General features: G+C 35.9%; 1 protein-coding gene across 1 annotated transcript in view; it reads right to left on the reverse strand.

The window, feature by feature from the left end:
* Positions 1-424: 424 nt before the first annotated feature.
* ANAPC10 (anaphase promoting complex subunit 10) overlaps positions 425-19,093 on the reverse strand; it is a 90,416-nt gene continuing 71,747 nt past the window's right edge. The window contains exon 5 of the mRNA XM_008685439.2: positions 425-1,398. Coding sequence (XP_008683661.1) covers positions 1,168-1,398 — 231 coding nt within the window. The 3' untranslated portion in view covers positions 425-1,167. The remainder of the gene's footprint in view (positions 1,399-19,093) is intronic.

The raw sequence follows: 19,093 nt of genomic DNA on the forward strand, positions 1-19,093 counted from the left end.
AAGGGATTAAGAGATCCAAACTTCCAGTTATAAAATAAGTAAATCCTGGAGATAAAAAGCACAGCATAGAAAATACAGTCAATAACATCGCAATAACTTTGTATGGTGACTACACTCATCCCGGTGAGCACTGAGTAACATATAGTATTGTCAAATCACTATGTTATACACCTGAAACAAATACAACATTGTATGTTAACTATACTTCAATTTAAAAAATGGAATGAAAATTTTACTATTTAAGACTTCAGTCTACCCAGCAATGCAAAAACCACCAAGGAATCTTTCCCAAACAAGAATCAATCTGGGGAGGTTCTATGGCTAAATAATCATCCTCCTAAAAAGTAATAGATATAGGAGGGAAAAAAAACATATAGAATCAAATCTACTCACTTTAAACCATGGAAAGAAAACACACTTAAGCTCCTTTAAAATATTTTTATATACAAAGAACAATCTCATACATTTTAAAAATTTTTATGAGACACATTATCCCTCAAGGAATGCTTCAGTGTCAGACACAAATTTGAATTGAACTCTTATATAAGCAGCACTAGAACTGGGATAAATAGCAGATGATACTGGTAATCTCTGACCCAATATTAGGATATAGAGAACCCTGGGATTAGAAGTATTTCATGGAAGTAATTACAACACAATTAACTATATTTTCCAAATCAGAATGGTTCTCATAAGACACCTAATGCCAAGACTCTTTTGACACTGTTTTTTAAAAGGCCCAGTATTAAAAGAATAAGCTTCCTCTAGAAAGAAAAAAAAAAGAGAAGAATTTTGGCCTATTAAAGACAGTATCTATTTATGAAACATAGTATTGTTCCTAAATATGCAATAAACCAAATAATCAGTTAGTAAAAAATTATGTTATCTCTTAAAATTTTCAGTTCAATTGTTTTGATATAATGAAAAAGTTAATGATTGGCTTCATATCCTTTTTCAATAATGTAAAATATGTGAGCTTCATTATATGTTAAAGAAAATAAAAATTATATGACCCAAAATCTATTTATTAAAGTTACAATAAAATACTCTTCAATGCATACAAAATTGCAAAATAACTGATGCTTTTTTCAATAAAGATTCCAGATATAATATTTACTGACAAGATAAAACAAAGATATGTTTAATGACTTTTGTTCTGTGTTAAGGTCACCTTATTGAACGATACATCATGAAATCGATAGTTGTACATCTAGGAAATTTACCAATGGAGCTCTCTTCCACTGGTGTGTATATTTTAATTTGTCTCATGTGGGTGTCTCTTCCATTTTGGTGATTGGCTAGAACGGCAATCTGTATCATGAATGTGCGAGTTGGCTTCTTATGATTATCAGTTAAGGGAACGTGAATCCAGCCACTTGGTTCCACCAATTCAAGTTGCTGCCAAGAAAACAAAAGTCAGATTATGTTTTCACCCAATGAATAGAATTTATTATAATGAATGCACTCTAAGGTTGACTTATAATTAAGTTTTTGCTCACTGAGAGAATGACAATATGATAACAATCACTACCAGTTATTTGGCACTTTTACATCATGGTCCATTTTTACACTTAATAAGCACTCTACATGTACTACATTAAGAGACAAAATAAAAATAGATGTATGCAGTTTTAGTGTTTATAGAGACTTGTATAACATACAAGTTTAGAATGAGATGTGTATACAGCCAATGAAAGACCATGCTGACATAAGCAGGAAAAGAATCTAACATTATGCTTCAGGTGTACTTTATTTCAAGGACCATACCTAATATACCTAACCACATTTAATAATAAATCAGATTCTATATAAACTACAAGAATATTAAACAAAAGAAAATCAATCATTAAAAAAAACAGACAAAGCTTTTTTTCTTGAACAATAGTTAAGTGATTTATCTAGTCTGGATGATATTCTAAACCTAAAATCTAGATTTTTAATAAGAAATGCCAGATAAAGTTTTTTAATTCTTAATTTTATTTTAATCAAGAGTCCAAACTATCTTTCCTTAACAAGGGAAAGAAAATCATAAGTCAAAAGATAAACCTAAGTTCCTAAAAGTTTTTCTAAAATTATGAAGTAGTTTTTAAAAGATAAATATTGATTTCTAAATTATCTTAATTACTGAACACATATAAACTATATACATCACCAAAAATATAGGCTTACCTTATTAACACAGCCAAATAGCAGTGTCAAAGAATCTAAGTCTGGATTCCATGAGTTATTCTAGTAAAACAATTAAGTGAACACCATTGTATCTTCTTATTTTCCTTCCCTCTCTCCCCTTCTTCCTTTTTCTTCTTTTCCTTTCATTCGTTTTCATTTTTCTCTTCTCCCTCCCACCCTCCTTCCCTTCTTCCTTCCTTCCCTCCTTCTTTCTTTATTTTTTCATTCATTTTTTAATAGAGAAGGGTGGGTAGACGAAAGCAGAGATGTGGACAAGATAAAGAGAAAAGGAATCTTAAAAAGAGTAAGTATTTTTAAGATTACATGATTTCTCCTTTTACCTACAGAATGTAAGAATGAATAAATCTTTATTCCTCGTGGTATTTTTAGTCAGTGGTTTGTTGTGTTTTTTTAAATAAACTCGCATTAGCAGTAACTTAAAATAAAAGAATTAGAGACCAGATATATCTGGTTTCCATCACTAACCTTTTATTCAACCAGGTAATCTATTTAAATATATTTAAGCATACCAAACATGAATAAGGCCTTCTTCCTAACCTTAAAACAAGCTCAGAGGCAGACAAACAACCTTCATTTGTTTCATTCAGTTTCCTCAAGTATAAGATAAAGGGATTGGACAAGTTATCATCCAGTGTCCCTTCCAGCTCTGACATTCAATGACTCTAAGTAAAAGAAAGATATGGTAAGCAGAATAATGAACCCCAAAGATGTGCAAGTCCTTCCCCAAACCTGCGGTTATTTTAACTTACATGGCAAACAGGGCTTTGCAGATGTGATTAAGTTAAAGATCCTGAGATGAGAAGATTATCCTGGATTTCTGGAGATGTGATGGTAGAAGCAAAGGTTGGAGTGATGTGACCATAAGCCCAAGGGAAGTAGGCAGCCTCTAGAAGTTGGACAAGGCAAGGAATGGTTTCCCCCTAGAAATCCCCAGGAAAGAAGGCAGTTTGCTGACACCTTGATTTTAATTCGTAAGACCCATTTTTGGACTTATGTCCTCTAGAACTGTAAGATAACAAATTTATGTTGTTTTAAGCTACTACCTGTGTGGTAATTTGTTATAGCAGATAAAGGAAACTATTACAGTAGATATTTGTAGTTCAGAGAACTACAGGAGTTCAGAGAAGGAAGAAAGCTCTTCTGGGTGAAGGAAGAATCTATTCTCAAGGTAAATGTACTATAATGAACCTCAACAATGAACAAAAAGTAAAACTAAGATTCTAAATTCAACTTTTACTAATGGAATGTTTTTGACAAATGTAACCATTATTTCTGGTAGACTCAATGTTATTTTCTTAGCATATCTTAAATGCTTCAGTGTACTGAAAGTTATATTAAGATTGTGCAGCAGGAGGGAGCTGTTTGGCTGATGCTGGTGTCCCTGAAGGAAGAGCCCTACGGAGCTGGCATACAGAATTCTTGAGGAGTGGGAGCCAAGCGGCTTGTGGTACTGACATCTCTAACATGGGGTTCACTAGGCTGGTACTGTGAGTGTTAGAAAAACTGCAAACTGGACTCAGGTATAGCTATGGGAAGGAATTGCTGCTGTGAAGAAATACTGCTAGGAGGATGGAAAGCAAACAGGACACAAACACAAGGAAGTAAGTCTCTTCTTCATCTTCCTGCCATGCAGTCTCCCTCTAGCCCACCCTTTTACCAGAGTTTAACAGATATGCAAGGGCTCCACACACATCAAATCCTTACTGAGCAACTGTTATGTGCCAAACAATGTTCTAGGGACTGAAAACATATAAACAAAAAATACAGTGGCAAATAAGACAGACCACAACTGAAAAAAATTACAGAGGTACAAAGAGATAGGATTTAAACATGATAGTAAGACTTCAAGAAAGAAGTTATAATAAAAATACTAGTGAGGAAGAAACAACAAAAATAGTCAAAAAGAATAAATCAACATGCTTATAAAATAAAATGTAAATGTCAATAATAATTCCTCACAAAGAATGCTAATGATAATAATAGCACCAAGCTCTTAGCAAGCATTATCATGTGCCAGGTAATGCTCTAAGTGCACTAAGGATATTAATTTATTTAATCCTAGCAATGAGGCAGGTAATATTATTATCCTGATGTCACAAATGAGACAACAGAGACACAGAAAGGTTAAGTAATTTCGGTGAAGTCATACAGCTGGTAAGTGGCAGAGCTGAGATTTGAACAGGCAGTTGTCAGCCCAGGGACTATGCTTTTAAAAACATAATGTGTTTTACATTATATAAAGATAATAATTTAGTAGTAATAATTTTATCTGAAATCCTCTTAAGTAAATAAAACATGAATTAAATGAAATACGGGTAGGAGAGAATTCCCCATTAATCTCCTCATCATAATACAGTTTCCTTCATATCCTACACATAAACACAGACACATATGATATAAAGGGAATTATAAAAGGAACAATAATAGAATTAAAAACAGAATTCCAATTTTGAAATCGTTAGAGAGGAAAAAGGTAAATAGTATTATATAGACTAAAAACAGGCTTTTAAAAAGGACATGGCAGGATGGTATATGGAAAGCATAAAAGAAGTTCATAAAAGATATATGTATACATCAAACACTGCCTTTAAAAAACTCAGGTTCTTGGGGAACCTGGCTGCTCAGCTGGTGGAGCATGAGACTCCTGATTTCAGGGACGTGAGTTCGAGCCGCATGTTTGGTATGGAGACTACTTAACAATAACACCTTTAAAAAAAAAAGGGTTCTCTTGAGGATATCATGCCAGTGAAATGTGCCAGTCACAAAAGAACAAATACTACATGATTCCATTTGCATAAGGTACCTAGCTAGTGGAGTCAAATTCAGAGACAGAAAGTAGAATGATGGTTGCCACGGGCTGCAGGGAGAGGGGAATGGGGAGTTAGTGTTTAATGGGTATGGACTTTCAGTTTGGGGAAGATAAAAAAAAGTTGTGGAGGTGGATGGTGGTGATGATTGCACAACAATGCACTTAACACTACAGAACTGTACTTATGAATGATTAAAATGGTAAATTTTACGTTATGTATATTTTACCATACAAAAACGCCAGTTCTCTGTTCAACTCAAAAAACCCCCAAATCATGTGGTGACATTGAAAGCCTAAAACACTGCTGATAGAAGTGTAAAATGGTGCCACCACTTTGGAAAACCATCTCACAGTTCCTCAAGCGATTACCCTCAGATATATATCCCAAAGAAATGAAAACATGTTCACCCAAAAACATGTACACAAATGTTTAGAACAGCATGATTCATAATACCCAAAAGACACAAACAACCTAAATGTCCTGCAGTTGATGAATTTGGATAAACAAAACTGAATATACCCATACAATGGAATATAATTTGGCAATAAAAAGAAATGAAGCACTGACATATGCATAACACGGATGAAATCTGAAAATAAGTGAAATAAGCTGGTCACAAAGGACTGCATTCTATATGATTCCATTTATATGAATGCCCAAAGTAGGTACATCCATACAGACATAAAGTAGATTGGCAATTGCTTGGGAAAAACAGGTGATGATTGTACAACTCCATGAACACACTAAAAACCAACGGTTACACATCTTAACTGATTAGCTGTATGGTATGTAAATTATATCTCAATAAAGCTGACTACATAGCATCTAAAAAAGGCAAATCTGTGTTTTAATACAGTGATTAAGAAATATTCTAAATACAAGCAAATGGTAAAAATATATTTGACAGATGAAATCAAAGAGAAAACAGACGGGTGCCTGGGTGGCTCAGTCAGTCAAGTGTCTGACTCTTGATCTCAGTTCAGGTCTTAATCTCAGGGTCTTTTTTTTTTTTTTTTAAAGATTTTATTTATTTATTGGACAGAGAGAGACACAGCGAGAGAGGAAACACCACCAGGAGGAGTGGGAGAGGGAGAAGCAGGCTTCCTGCTGAGCAGGGAGCCCGATGCAGGGCTCGATCCCAGGACCCTGGGATCATGACCTGAGCTGAAGGCAGACGCTTAACAACTGAGCTATCCAGGCACCCCCTAATCTCAGGGTCTTGAGTTCAAGCCCCATGTGGAGGTCCGCGCTGGGCATGGAGCCTATTTCAAAAAAAAAAAAAAAAAAGCAGAGCTATAAATATTAATTCGATTCTCAAGTTTTTCTGGGAAAAAAGGGGAGGATAGGAAAAGTTAAAATCTGAAAGAAAAATGAGGGCAAGGAGTAGAACTGATAATTCTAGATAGAGAAACCTAGTATAAAGCCATATTAAATAAATGGTATGGTACTTCATTTCATCCAGTAAGTGGACCAGTCAGGATGCATTTGGCTGCATAAAATCTAACTCAATGAGACTTAAACAATGAGGAAATTTAGCATCTCACATAATAGGAATGCCTGAGTTAACATGGTCGTGGGATAGGTTAATTCAAAACCTCAAGGATGCTAAGACCCAGGTTTTTACATCTTTTCATTCTTCCAGGTGGATTAGCATTGTTTCCAAGCTTGCTTCCCTTGTAGTCATCACTTGATGGCTACAGCACTCTTCCAGAGGCAGAAAGCAAATACCATTCACCTCCTGGATCTTTTTTAAGAACAAGCACACCTTTTCAGAAGCTCTTGTTAAATATCCATCCATAAGTTAATCATCAGAAAAGGAGTGGGACCACTATGATTGGTTTGGCTCAATTAGGACTCACTCCCTGGGTATAGGGATGGTGACAGCACATGGCTACTTTCTGGAAGGTAGGGAGTTGAATAAAATTGGAGTTCTATCAGAATACAGGTTAGGGAGAATGGATATTGAGTAGAAAAACTAGCAGCCAGAGTGAAGAAAAGATGGCTTTCAAAAACTAGCACTGCAAAACTGGTTATTTAATAAAAAGTTTAGATTTTAACTTCATACCAAACTCAAAAGTAAATTCTTAAAGAATTTAATATCTACACAGATAAACAAAGCACAACAACAAAACTACAAGAGTATTAGAAAAAATATACAAGGTCATGTTTACAATCTTCTAACAGGGTTCAGCTTCCAAAGCAATGATGAAGGAAGAAAACAAATTTGACTACAATGCATATCAAAAATTTCTATAAGGCTAAAAATAAAGTAAAAATACAAAAAGTAAGCTGGGAGGAAAACACCTGAATTTCACAACAAAGGAATGATATCTTAGAAATAATCCTGAGGGGCACCTGGGTGGCTCAGTCGGTTAGGTTAAGCACCTAACTTTTGACTTCACTCAGGTCATGATCTCAGGGTCCTGAGACTTGAATCCCGTGTTAGGCTCCATGCTGGGCATGGACACTGCTTAAGATTCTCTCTCTTCCTCTTCCCCTGCCCCTCCTCTCTCCCTCTCTTAAATAAGTAGCATAAATAATCTTAAGGAAAAAATCAACACAAATTTAAAAAATAGACATATACCATGTACAGTCTGTACACACAAAAAAGGAGAAATGCAATGGGCCAACAAACACAAGGAAATTGTTCAATCTCAATAACTAAATAGATATAAGTTAAATATATATATAAAACATCTTACACTGTTGGTGGGAATGCAAGCTGGGACAGCTACTCTGGAAAACAGTACAGAGGTTCCTCAAGAAGTTAAAAATAGAGCTACCCTGTGACCCAGCAGTTGCACTGCTGGGCATTTACCCCAAAGAAACAGTGAAAAGAAAGGGCACCTGCACCCCAATATTCATAGCAGCAATGTCCACAATAGCCAAACTGTGGAAAGAGCTGAGATATCCTTCAACAGATGAATGGAGAAAGAAGATGTGGTCCATATATACAATGGCATATTACTCAGCCATCAGAAAGGATGAATACCTACCATTTACATCGACATGGATGGAACTGGAAGGTATTATGCTAAGTGAAATAGGTCAATCAGAGAAAGACAATTATCATAGGGTTTTACTCATATGTGGAATATAAGAAATAGCACAGAAGATCATAGGGANNNNAGAGAGGAAAAGCTGAATGGGAAGAAATCAGAGAGGGAGACAAACCATGAGAAATTCTTGATTCTGGGAAACAAACTGAGGGGTTGCAAAAGGGGAGGTGGGTGGAGGGATGGGGTAACTGGGTAACGGGCATTAAGGAGGGCATGTGCTGTGATGAGCACTGGGTGTTATACATAACTGATGAATCACTGAACGCTACATCTGAAACTAATGATGTACTATATACTGGCTAATTGAATTTAAATTTTAAAAATCTATCATATTGGTAAAGATTAAAATAATTAAGAACACCAATTATTGGTGAGGGTAAGGGAAATGTACTCTCGTGGACTGATATGGAAATTAAATAAGTATAACCTTTCTGAAGAGTAATTTGGTAACACCTATCAAAATTTTAAATGTAACTATCCTTTAACAGAGTAACTTCACTTTTGGAACTACAGGGAAATACTTAATGGCACAAGGATTATATATATAATAATATTCATAATTGCAAATAAGTTAAATGATTACCAATAGAAGGGTGGTTGTGGTAGCCAGCCCCCAAGATGACCCTGGTGATTTATGCTCTTAACTAGTTTTTTCCTACAGTGGGTTAGGGTTGGCTTTTGCAACCAACATAGTGTGTCACAAGTGACAATGAGAGACTTTGCAGATAGGTCATAAGAGGCACTGCAGGTTCTGCCTCGGTCTGTTGTGCCACTCCTTCTGGGAAAAACCAGCTTCCATGATATAAAGGCACTCAAGAAGACCCCAGGAGAGGTCCATGTGGAGACAAACCTAGACCCAACCTGCCAGCCACATGAGTGAACCACCTTAGAATTGGATTGATTCTCCAGTCTCATATAAATGCATGAGAGACTATAAGAGAGAAATGATTACTGTTGTTTAATAACACTAAGTTTTGGGTTATTTGTTATACAGTAATAGTAAAACACAGAGTAGTTAAATAAATAATGGTCCATATCCTGGAATATCTCATAGTAAGTGAAAATGCTGTATCTCTCTATATATTTGCAGTTATTTGCAGCTATCTCCGGTTAATTTTAAAAAGCAGAATACTAAATAACTTTTGTATGATCTTATATATTTTTATAGATTACTTTTGTATGGATAGAGAAAAGTCTAAGGTATTCGCCAAAATATAAATAGATAATATCTGTAATGATGAGAATATGGACCATTTTCCTTTCATTCTAACTTATTTATTACCTATGTTGTTCTTAATAAACATGTATTTATCTTATTTACAAAGCTATTTTTAATTTGATGGTGGTTGGGGGAGGAAAATTTTTCAGAAAGTTTCAGTACCTGAGTTTAGTATCTCATTGATAGTACTCGTTTCCTCTACTAATAGATTCATCCTTCTTGGTGATTTCTACATCCATAGAGACAATCCATTTAACAATCTGGATTCTCCTTTCCTCAATTTCTTCACTTCCAACAATTTTGCTTTCTGCCTTAGTTATGCCTCCCACGGTCATAGTCTGTACTTGATCATGAGCAGTGGCTGCAATATAGCTGAAATGCTGACTTAAAATATCCCCATATCCACAGGCTTCTAAGTTACTGGCTTTCTCTAGTGATCCCCACAGCAATAGTATTACGCCCAGCAAAACAGCTACACTATTGATTCCATCTACTTTTTTACTGTTCATTAATCCATTCAATCTTAGTTCCTACTTTATCTCAATGACATCCAATAGTTCATCATGATAATCACTCTTTATACACTTAAATGTTGCTTTCTCACTGTTTGGTTTGTTTGTTTTTTTAAGGAAAATAACAATCCTGGTTAAATCCAACTCTCTGCTTGTTCTATACCTATTGAAGAAAAATAACCATGCTAACTGGTTCTCATTTTAAATTCAAGACAGCAAATGTCTATTCAAGTGTACATTTAGCACCATGCAAAATTCCTACTATATCCCTTAAGAAAATTTGCTTTCACTGTCTCTGGGATAGCCGTTTCCAGGCTTCTCCTCAAATCCTAACACCTCCTCTAATCTTCTCTCTGAGCTAATATCTGATTTCATGAAGAAAACAGAGACAATCAGAATAAAAATACCATCTTCCCATCAGCTGTTAGACAGGAAAATAACTATTCCTGCACTTTTCTGAGGCCAGTTCTTCCATTTGTCAACAGATCTCTTTGCAAAGACTTTCCAAACCAAAGACCCTGCTCCCTGATAAACATTCTCTCTCCAAATCATTTTGTCTTTTTCACTGGATCACTGTCATCAGCATTTGAACATGTCACAATATTTGTCATTTTAAAAATTAAAAATAAAGCCCTTTCTTAATCCTATGTCTTCCTCTACTTACCGCCCCAATTCTCTGTTCCCTTTTACTGCAAAACTCCTTTAAAAAATTTGTTTGTTTGTTTACCTGCTAGTTATTGTTATCCCACTCCAACCTGAATTTTGTCCCCACCACTGAAACCAATCTTTGACCAATCTGGTCAAAGTCACTAGGGACCCCCAACTTGCCAAATCAATTCCCTCTCAGACCAGTTCTTTGATACAGTTTATTACTGAATTCTGAGTTTTATCTAATGATTTTACTACAATCCTGACCACAATATCTATTTATATAACTTTTTAAGGCTTTTTAAAGCTTTATATAATATTGTCGTTTAAAAACAGTCTTATACACAAATATGTAACATGGTTTACTAAAGATAGTTAAGAGAATGTTCTAAATTACAAAGAAAGTAAGTGGTAACTTGGTAAAGATAGATAAATTTAAAGATTAATAAAGTCAAGACTTAACAATGCTAAGTTAAATACTTGAAGTTATGTGCTTAAAAATATATCTACGTGAGTGAACTTGGAAGGAGATCCTTCCCAAGTCAAGCCTGTGATAAGACCACTGCCTTGGAACACCTTGACTACAGCCCCTGTAAGATCCCAGGCAGAGCATGCAGCTAAGATATGCCTAGACTCCTGACTCACAGGAACTGTGAGATCATAAATATGTGTATTTCTAACCCACTAATTTGTGGTAATGCGTTACACAGAAACAGAAAACTAATACATAAGGGCATCAGATGAATAATGAATATTGAAAAATGTATATAAGACTGGTGAAAATTCCATGTTAAAAAATGTCTAGGGTTTTACAAGTGTTTATAACTAACCCAAACAGATATAATAAACTGAGACAATTCCTAGTGTTAATTTGAAATAAATATTTCTTCAACATTTCATTTTGGGGCGTCTGGGTGGCTCAGTCAGTTAAGCATCTGACTCTTGGTTTCAGCCCAGGTCATGATCTCAGGGTCCTGGGATTGAGCCCCAGTAGGGCTCTGTGCTCATGTAGGGTCTGCTTGTCCCTCTTCCTCCCGCTCTGCTCTTCCCCCTGCTTGAGCACACACACTCTCTCACTCTCTCTCTGTGTCAAATAAATAAATAAATAAATAAATAAATAAATATATTTTTTAAAGATTTTATTTATTTATTTGACAGAGAGTGAGAGAATACAAACAGGGGGAGTGGTGGGGGGAGGAGGGAGAAGCAGACTGCTGGCTGAGCAGGGAGCCCAATGCAGGGCTTGATCCCAGGACCCTGGGTTCATGACCTAAGCTGAAGGCAGACGTTTAACCAACTGAGCCACCCAGGCACCCCACAAATACATAAATAAAATATTTTTTAAAACCATATTTCATTTCATTATTTGACCATGATCTTGTTTAGTTAATTTAATTAGTTACTTCTAAAAGATGTGTTTTAGAGGCAACCTACATAGTAGGTATTCCAGCTAGTAGCAGGAGGACCCATGTAACGGACCACAACATCAACGCTACTGCCAGCCCAAAGCCTACTAAGTTACTTCTGAACAGGAGCCACATCTTGCCTTAATATTCCTTCCTTCAGGGGCGCCTGGGTGGTGCAGACGTTAAGCGTCTGCCTTTGGCTTAGGGCGTGATCCCGGCGTTCCGGGATCGAGCCCCACGTCAGGCTCTTCCACTGGGAGCCTGCTTCTTCCTCTCCCACTCCCCCTGCTTGTGTTCCCTCTCTCACTGGCTGTCTCTCTCTAATAAATAAATAAATCTTTAAAAAAAAATATTCCTTCCTTCATATCAGCTGCTATGGTGCAAAGCCTACAATAGTAAATAGTTTTGTAGTAAAAAGCGTATGTAAATACAATCCATTAGTATTTCTCTATGAAGGTATCTCTCAGCCTGGCTCTGGGATCTTCTGCTTCTGATCACCAGCCTAAGTCATTACCTCTACTCTGGCTATGATTTATTTAAGAGCAGATGTACCCCTCCAAGGATACACTGCTTAACTCCACCATAAAAAAAGCTTAAATTAAAAAGAAAAAAAGAAGTTATTCATCATTAAAAATAATGTGAAATATTAAATACAAAGTTTAGATGTCCTTTGCTATTGCTAATCACATATCCCTGGAAAATTACTGAAATAAGAAATAACTACTTGATAGTTGTTTCAAGAAAGTTGTCTTCTACTCTCCCCTCTCACTATCTTTTCCTCTGCATTAACCATAGCTGAGACTTGAAAAAGTTCTATAGAATCTCAACGAGAACTGTCAACACACAAAGCAGCAGACTCTGGAATTTTAACCATCCTTTCACTTATGAAGGAATAGACCCAGTTAACAGCAATGATGACCTACTTGTAAAGAAAAAAAGTCTAATATGATCCAAAGGAAACTTCAGAAGTTCCAAATGTGCTAAAAGTAAGAATACCACAAAGGCAGCTTAACAAGAAAGAGAGAATCTGACTCAAAAAGCTCAGTATGGAAAGCAAGCTCTTTTGCCCGAGTGAAGAAGGCAACTACATAAGAAGGTGACTTTGAGGTCAAAACCAGTCACCCTGCTACAGATTGTCAAGACATTCATTTTGGATAGTAAGTAGGAAAAAGTTTCTTTTTTTTTTTTTTTCTTAAAGATTTTATTTATTTGACAGAGAGAGACAGCCAGCGAGAGAGGGAACACAAGCAAGGGGAGTGGGAGAGGAAGAAGCAGGCTCCCAGCAGAGGAGCCTGATGCAGGGCTTGATCCCAGAATGCTGGGATGACGCCCTGCGCCAAAGGCAGACGCTAAATGACTGCGCCACCCAAGCGCCCCAGAAAAAGTTTCTACACAGACAAATTTACCCCAGAATGAGTTCCTAGAGAGGTAAGATTAAATAGCTTAATTGATCGTAAAGTGCCCTGTTTAAAAAAAAAGGGGGGGGGCATAATGAAAATAAAAGAACTAGCCGAGTGTTCTAATCTACACGAACAATCCTGAATAAATTTGAAATTTATGTCATTTAAAAACAGTAATTTCACCAAAAGCCTAAAATGGAAAAGAAATGTTAAGAAGAAACTGCAGAAAGTTTCTGGACAACAACAAACCTTGAAAAATCAAGTTAACCAGACTTAACTATCATTAAAAAGAAAACCAGTAAATATAAATACATGCATATATACATACTAAAATTATGCTTTAGTTTTAGTTTATGTTTTAGTTGTAAAGAAAGCCTAAAATCTTATCTAACCAATGTATAATCAAGAAATGATAGCAATAGATACAAGTATGTAGTATGGTGTCATTTTTGTAGATCAAAAATAAAAGTAGGATAGGGATGCCTGGGAGGCTCAGTCGGTTAAGCATCTGCCTTCGGCTTAGGTCATGATCCCAGGGTCCTGGGACCGAGCCCCACATCGGGCTCCTTGCTCAGAGGGGAGCCTGCTTCTCCCTCTGCCTGCCGCTCGCCCTGCTTGTGCTCTCTCTCACAAATAAATAAAATCTTTTAAAAAAATGAAAAATTTAAAAATTAAAGTAGGATAACTTTACTCCTGTATAATTTTTAAGCTTTCCTCATAGGGATGTTGTAATATTTAATAAGTGACATTATTGCTCAATCCATGGGACACTTTTCAGTTTGAAACTTCTTATCCTTTCTATATAACTTGATGCAACCTTTTTGTTGAAATGTTCTCATGGCCTCTGTGATTTCACATTCTTCAGATATTTCTACTACCTTTCTCATCTTTTTTTTTTTTTTTTTTTTTTTTTTTTTTGTCTTTCTGGAGATTCCTTGTCTGTTCCTTAACGTTATATACCTCATAGTTCTGTCCTAAAGCTAGTCTCACAACAGAGTTTAATCTACACAACTGTCTTACATAATCATATCCAGATCCATGACTTCAGATACCTCAAGTGGCTATATGCTGATGACTCAAAATTTTATATGTCCTTTTTAAGAGGCAACTTCTGAAGGGATCAGCAAAGGACCTACGGAAGGCAAGGCAAAACAGAAAGATTCTACTATAGAAGCCACATGAGAAAGGTCTGGACTTTAAAAGTATCTCTTTTAAATAGAAGAGAATGGTAGGTTGTAGCAGACCAATGTTCCTGCTAAAAATAAATAGGCAAAATACCATCATTATTTTAGAGTCATCAGAGAGCTGCTGAAGCAAAGAGGACTACAGGAGGCCAGGATCCTGGGCAGGAGAGAAACTCAGAGAGGTTCCTTGTCTCTGTGCGCCCACTTCAACCGGCGGCGAGGGGCGGGGCATTTATAGATTCTGGGAGGAGGCAAGATGCTGAGAACTGTGGTTTTGCCCAGGCAGAGAGCTGCTTGTTGAAGCCAGAGAAACATGCAGAGCTTACCAGTAGTCTTTCAGAAAAGGCAAAATTAGAGACTTTAAGAGCTTCAAGCACACATCTTATTTTCCCCTTAAAACATTTGCCACATTGTGGAACTGTCTGAAATGGGAGGCTGAAGGGACAAGCAAGGGGTCACTGAGAGCAGAGCAGAGTTTCTGGTAATCTCTCGAGGCTGACAGTAGAGTCTAGAACACGCCAAGGAGAAGGAACCCAGTGAATACACCAGGCCCCTAGATGTAAACCTTGAGCAACCTTGAGTAGCTATGATGTAGGAGTAGTAAAGAACAGAGGTAGACAGAACCTTACCCAAATTGCAACAAAGCCTCAACTCAACTTGGAGACTGAGAGGAGTAAAGCTACTCAATCTATCTGTCTAGCCCAGGAAAAAGCAAACTCTTTCTAGAGAGAGAAAATATCAAGAGCAGCACTGCCCAATAGAAAAATAGTGTGGACCACAACTGTGACCCACATACATAATTTAAAATTTTCTAATAACTACATTTTTAAAAAGTAGAAAGAAACAGGTCAAATTACTTTTATATTCAGTACATACAAAATAATACTTCAACTTGTGATCGATATAAAAGGCTGTTAATGAGATACTTTACACTTTTTTTTTGCTATACCAAAAAATCCAGCATATTACACTTACAGCACATCTCAATAAAGATTAGTCACATCGCAAATGCTTAAAATTAAAAGCCACATGCAGCTAATGGATACTGAATGAACAGGACAGATCTGGAGCTGCAAAAACAACTTTCCCCCCCTAATGTCTAGCAATCAATAAAAAATTACTACTATTAACATGGCTAAGAAATAAGATGAAGAAAATAAATGAAAAGATAAAGAATTTCATCTAAGAATAGGAATGTATTTTGAAATGGAAATTACAGAGCTGAAAATAAAATATTTGCAATTAAGAATTTATCAGATTGATTTAACCAGTTATATATATGAAAAGACAAAATGAACATTTCTTCAAAAAAATTATCAAAGCTAAAATAGAAAATATGAATAGAACTAAGTCTATTAAGGAAATTGCCTCATAATTTAAAATCTATCATAAAACTCCAATTGCAGAATTTGCAGTCAATTCTTCCAAATATTCAAAGAAATTATATTAATTTTGCACAAATGCTTAGAGAAGAGAAAAAGGAGGAACACTTTTTACTGTTTTCATGAAGGCACCATAACTTTAGTTCCAAAACTTGGTAAGGACATAAGGAAGAAAAATTATAGACCAATCTTTCTCATGATAACAAATTAAAAAATCTAGAACAAAATATTAATAAATCATATCCAGCAATATATAAAAAGGATAATGTATCACAGCCAAATGGGGTTCATTCCAGGTATACGAAGTCAGATTGTCATTTGAAAATTAATGTAATTGACTTCACTAATAGAAGGAGGGAGAAATATCATATAATCGTCTTGTTAAGTGCAAAAAATAAAAAAGCATTTGAAATATTCAATACCCATTTATAATTTTAAAATTCTTAGCAAATAAGAACAGAATGCAATTTCCTTAATATGAAAAAAATAGCATCTTTCAAATAAATAACCTACGGCATTCATATCCAATGGTGAAATCTTGAAAAATTTTCTTTTTTTAAAGATTTTATTTATTTATTTGACAGAGAGAGAGACAGCCAGCGAGAGAGGGAACACAAGCAGGGGGAGTGGGAGAGGAAGAAGCAGGCTCCCAGCAGAGCAAGGAGCCCAACGCGGGGCTCGATCCCACGACCCTGGGATCAGGCCCTGAGCCGAAGGCAGATGCTTAACGACTATGCCACTCAGGCGCCCCTTGAAAACTTTTCCAATGAGATTATAAACAAAACAAGATCATCACCACTTCCATTTAACACTGTACTGGAGGTGTCAAGCACAGAAATACTGCAAGGAAGATGGAAGGAAATGGAGGAGAAAGGAGTAGGAGGGAGGAGACAAGATGAAAAAGGATGGTAAGGGAAGAAAAAGATAACATTATTAGTAAATTATATGACTGCATATCTAGAAATCCCAAAGAATCTATAAACGAATAGGATTAATAAGAAAATTTAACAAGATTACTGGATACGAGGTCAATATAAAGTTATAACTAAAAGAGCATGGGATTAGTGCAAAGATAGAGCAATAGACCAATGGAACAGCTAAGAGAATTCAGAAACAGACCCACACATTTAGTCATTTGTTTACTGTCAGAGATGACACTCTGGTGCAGTAGAGGAAAGATGGTCTCTTCAAATAATGATGCTGGATAATTTGAACTTCCATTTGAAGGGGGAAAAACCCATAATAATCTTGATGCTTACATTTCTCACCATAAACAAAAATGAGTTCCAGATGGATTTCAATCTAAATGTCAAAGGTAAAATGTCAGAAGCTTCCAGAAGAAAATAAAACATGTCTGTAACCTTGAAGTAGATACAATTTTCTTTAACGGTACACAAAATGCACTAATCAATAAATATTGATCAGCTATCTTAAAATTAAGAACTTCTGTTCATTAAAAGACATAATTAAGAAAGTGCAAAAAAAAAACAAACCACAGACTGGGAAATATTATGCCTATATCCAGCAAGAGACACTTATTTTGAAAAAAAATATATATTAGATATATATATAACATATATATATATATTTATATAAAATAACCACTACAAATCAAAGAGGTATATGCCCAACAGAAATGCATATAGTTGTTCAACAGCGTACATGCAAATGTTCACAGGAACACTAATTATAATAGCCAGACTACCCAAATACACAATGACAGTCAAATGGATAAAGTAGAATGAAGTCACAAAATGGAATATTCTACAGCCAATGAGAATGAAAAATCTATAACTACCCAACAATATAGATGACTCTCACAAACATGTTGGGTAAAAGAAACCAGACACAAAAAAGTATAGGCACAGGATGCCTGGCCGGCTTGGTCTGAAGAGCATGTCACTCTTGATCTCAGGGTCAGGAGTTCAAGCCCCACATTGGGCATAGAGCTTACTTAAAAAAAAAAAAAAATTACAGGCACAATATGATTCCATCTCTATAAAGTAAACCATCACAAAATAAAAACAAAAAAGATTTTAAAAACCCAGATGAAAGTAATCTATACTGTTACAAGTCAGAATAATGATTAGCCTTTAAGGAGCAAAAGGAAACATAAAGAGGGTTTCTGGATTTTTATTTAGTTGCTGGTTATATAGGTGTGCTCAGTTTGTGTAAATTCAGTGAGCTTTTTAGTTACGATATGCGGGCTTTACTGTTTCAATATAAAAATTAAAAGTTTAAAAAAAAAAAAAACCCAGACCTTTCTGCTCTATCATGCTGTGTCTGTGATGTCTGCAGCAGCTGCAAGCATCATGTTCTCATACAACAATGTCCAAAAAAGCTTTCTCCTCTTTTAATTATGAAGGAAAATGTTTTCCAGAAGCTATCAGATTTCCCATTGGCCATGTCTGGATCACATGTCTAAACACTAACTGAAAGGAAAGTGGAAATGGAGCATCAGGCATTTTCTATTTTTACAGTGGAACGTGGTCTCAGTTGGCAGGGAAGAAAGATGGAGGAATGCTGCATAGGTAATCAACACTATCTGCTACCCAGGATTATTATTAATGGCCTCTTAACTAGTCTTGCCAGAGTCACTTGTCTTCCTCTAGTCTAAGTTTGGATTAGCAGCAGAGTCATTTGATAAAACTGTAAAGTTGAAAAACTTTTTATTAGCTTCTTATTTCAGTAAGAATAAATCCACAATCCTTAACACAGTTGATAAGGCCCTGCGTGATCTGGTCTCTGCTTACCTCTTCAGCTTACCCTGAATGGTCTTTCATCTATATTTTAGCCATATAAGCTGCAGTAATGCAAAAACAAATTTACATTGTACAGGACACTGGCTCTGAAAATATTCCAAAGATCAAGAGATGACAAATATTAATTGTATGTCATTTAAAATGGGTCGACTGTCATGGATATATACCATCATGGATAGCTATGGTTATATGCATATAGGAGCAAAATTTTAAAGAAAACTTTAATGATCTGCTTGGAAGAGCAGATAACAAAAGAGAGAGAAAATCACTGGCTCAATGTAGGAGGTATCATAGGTAACAAATGTGAACTCAGAAAGAACAGAGAGAACAGAGAGGAAAAATATGAAAGAACATAAGAATACCTCCCAGAACTAAAGAACAGGTGCCGCCTCACTGATAGGATCCACTGAGCACCCCGCACAATGAAGGAAACACACACACACACACACACACACACACACACACACACACACACACACACACACAAAAGCATGGCATAGCAGCATGAAATTTCCGAACAT

This window comes from Ursus maritimus, unplaced genomic scaffold (genome assembly GCF_017311325.1).
Source record: "Ursus maritimus isolate PB19 unplaced genomic scaffold, ASM1731132v1 scaffold_11, whole genome shotgun sequence".
Taxonomy (NCBI): domain Eukaryota; kingdom Metazoa; phylum Chordata; class Mammalia; order Carnivora; family Ursidae; genus Ursus; species Ursus maritimus.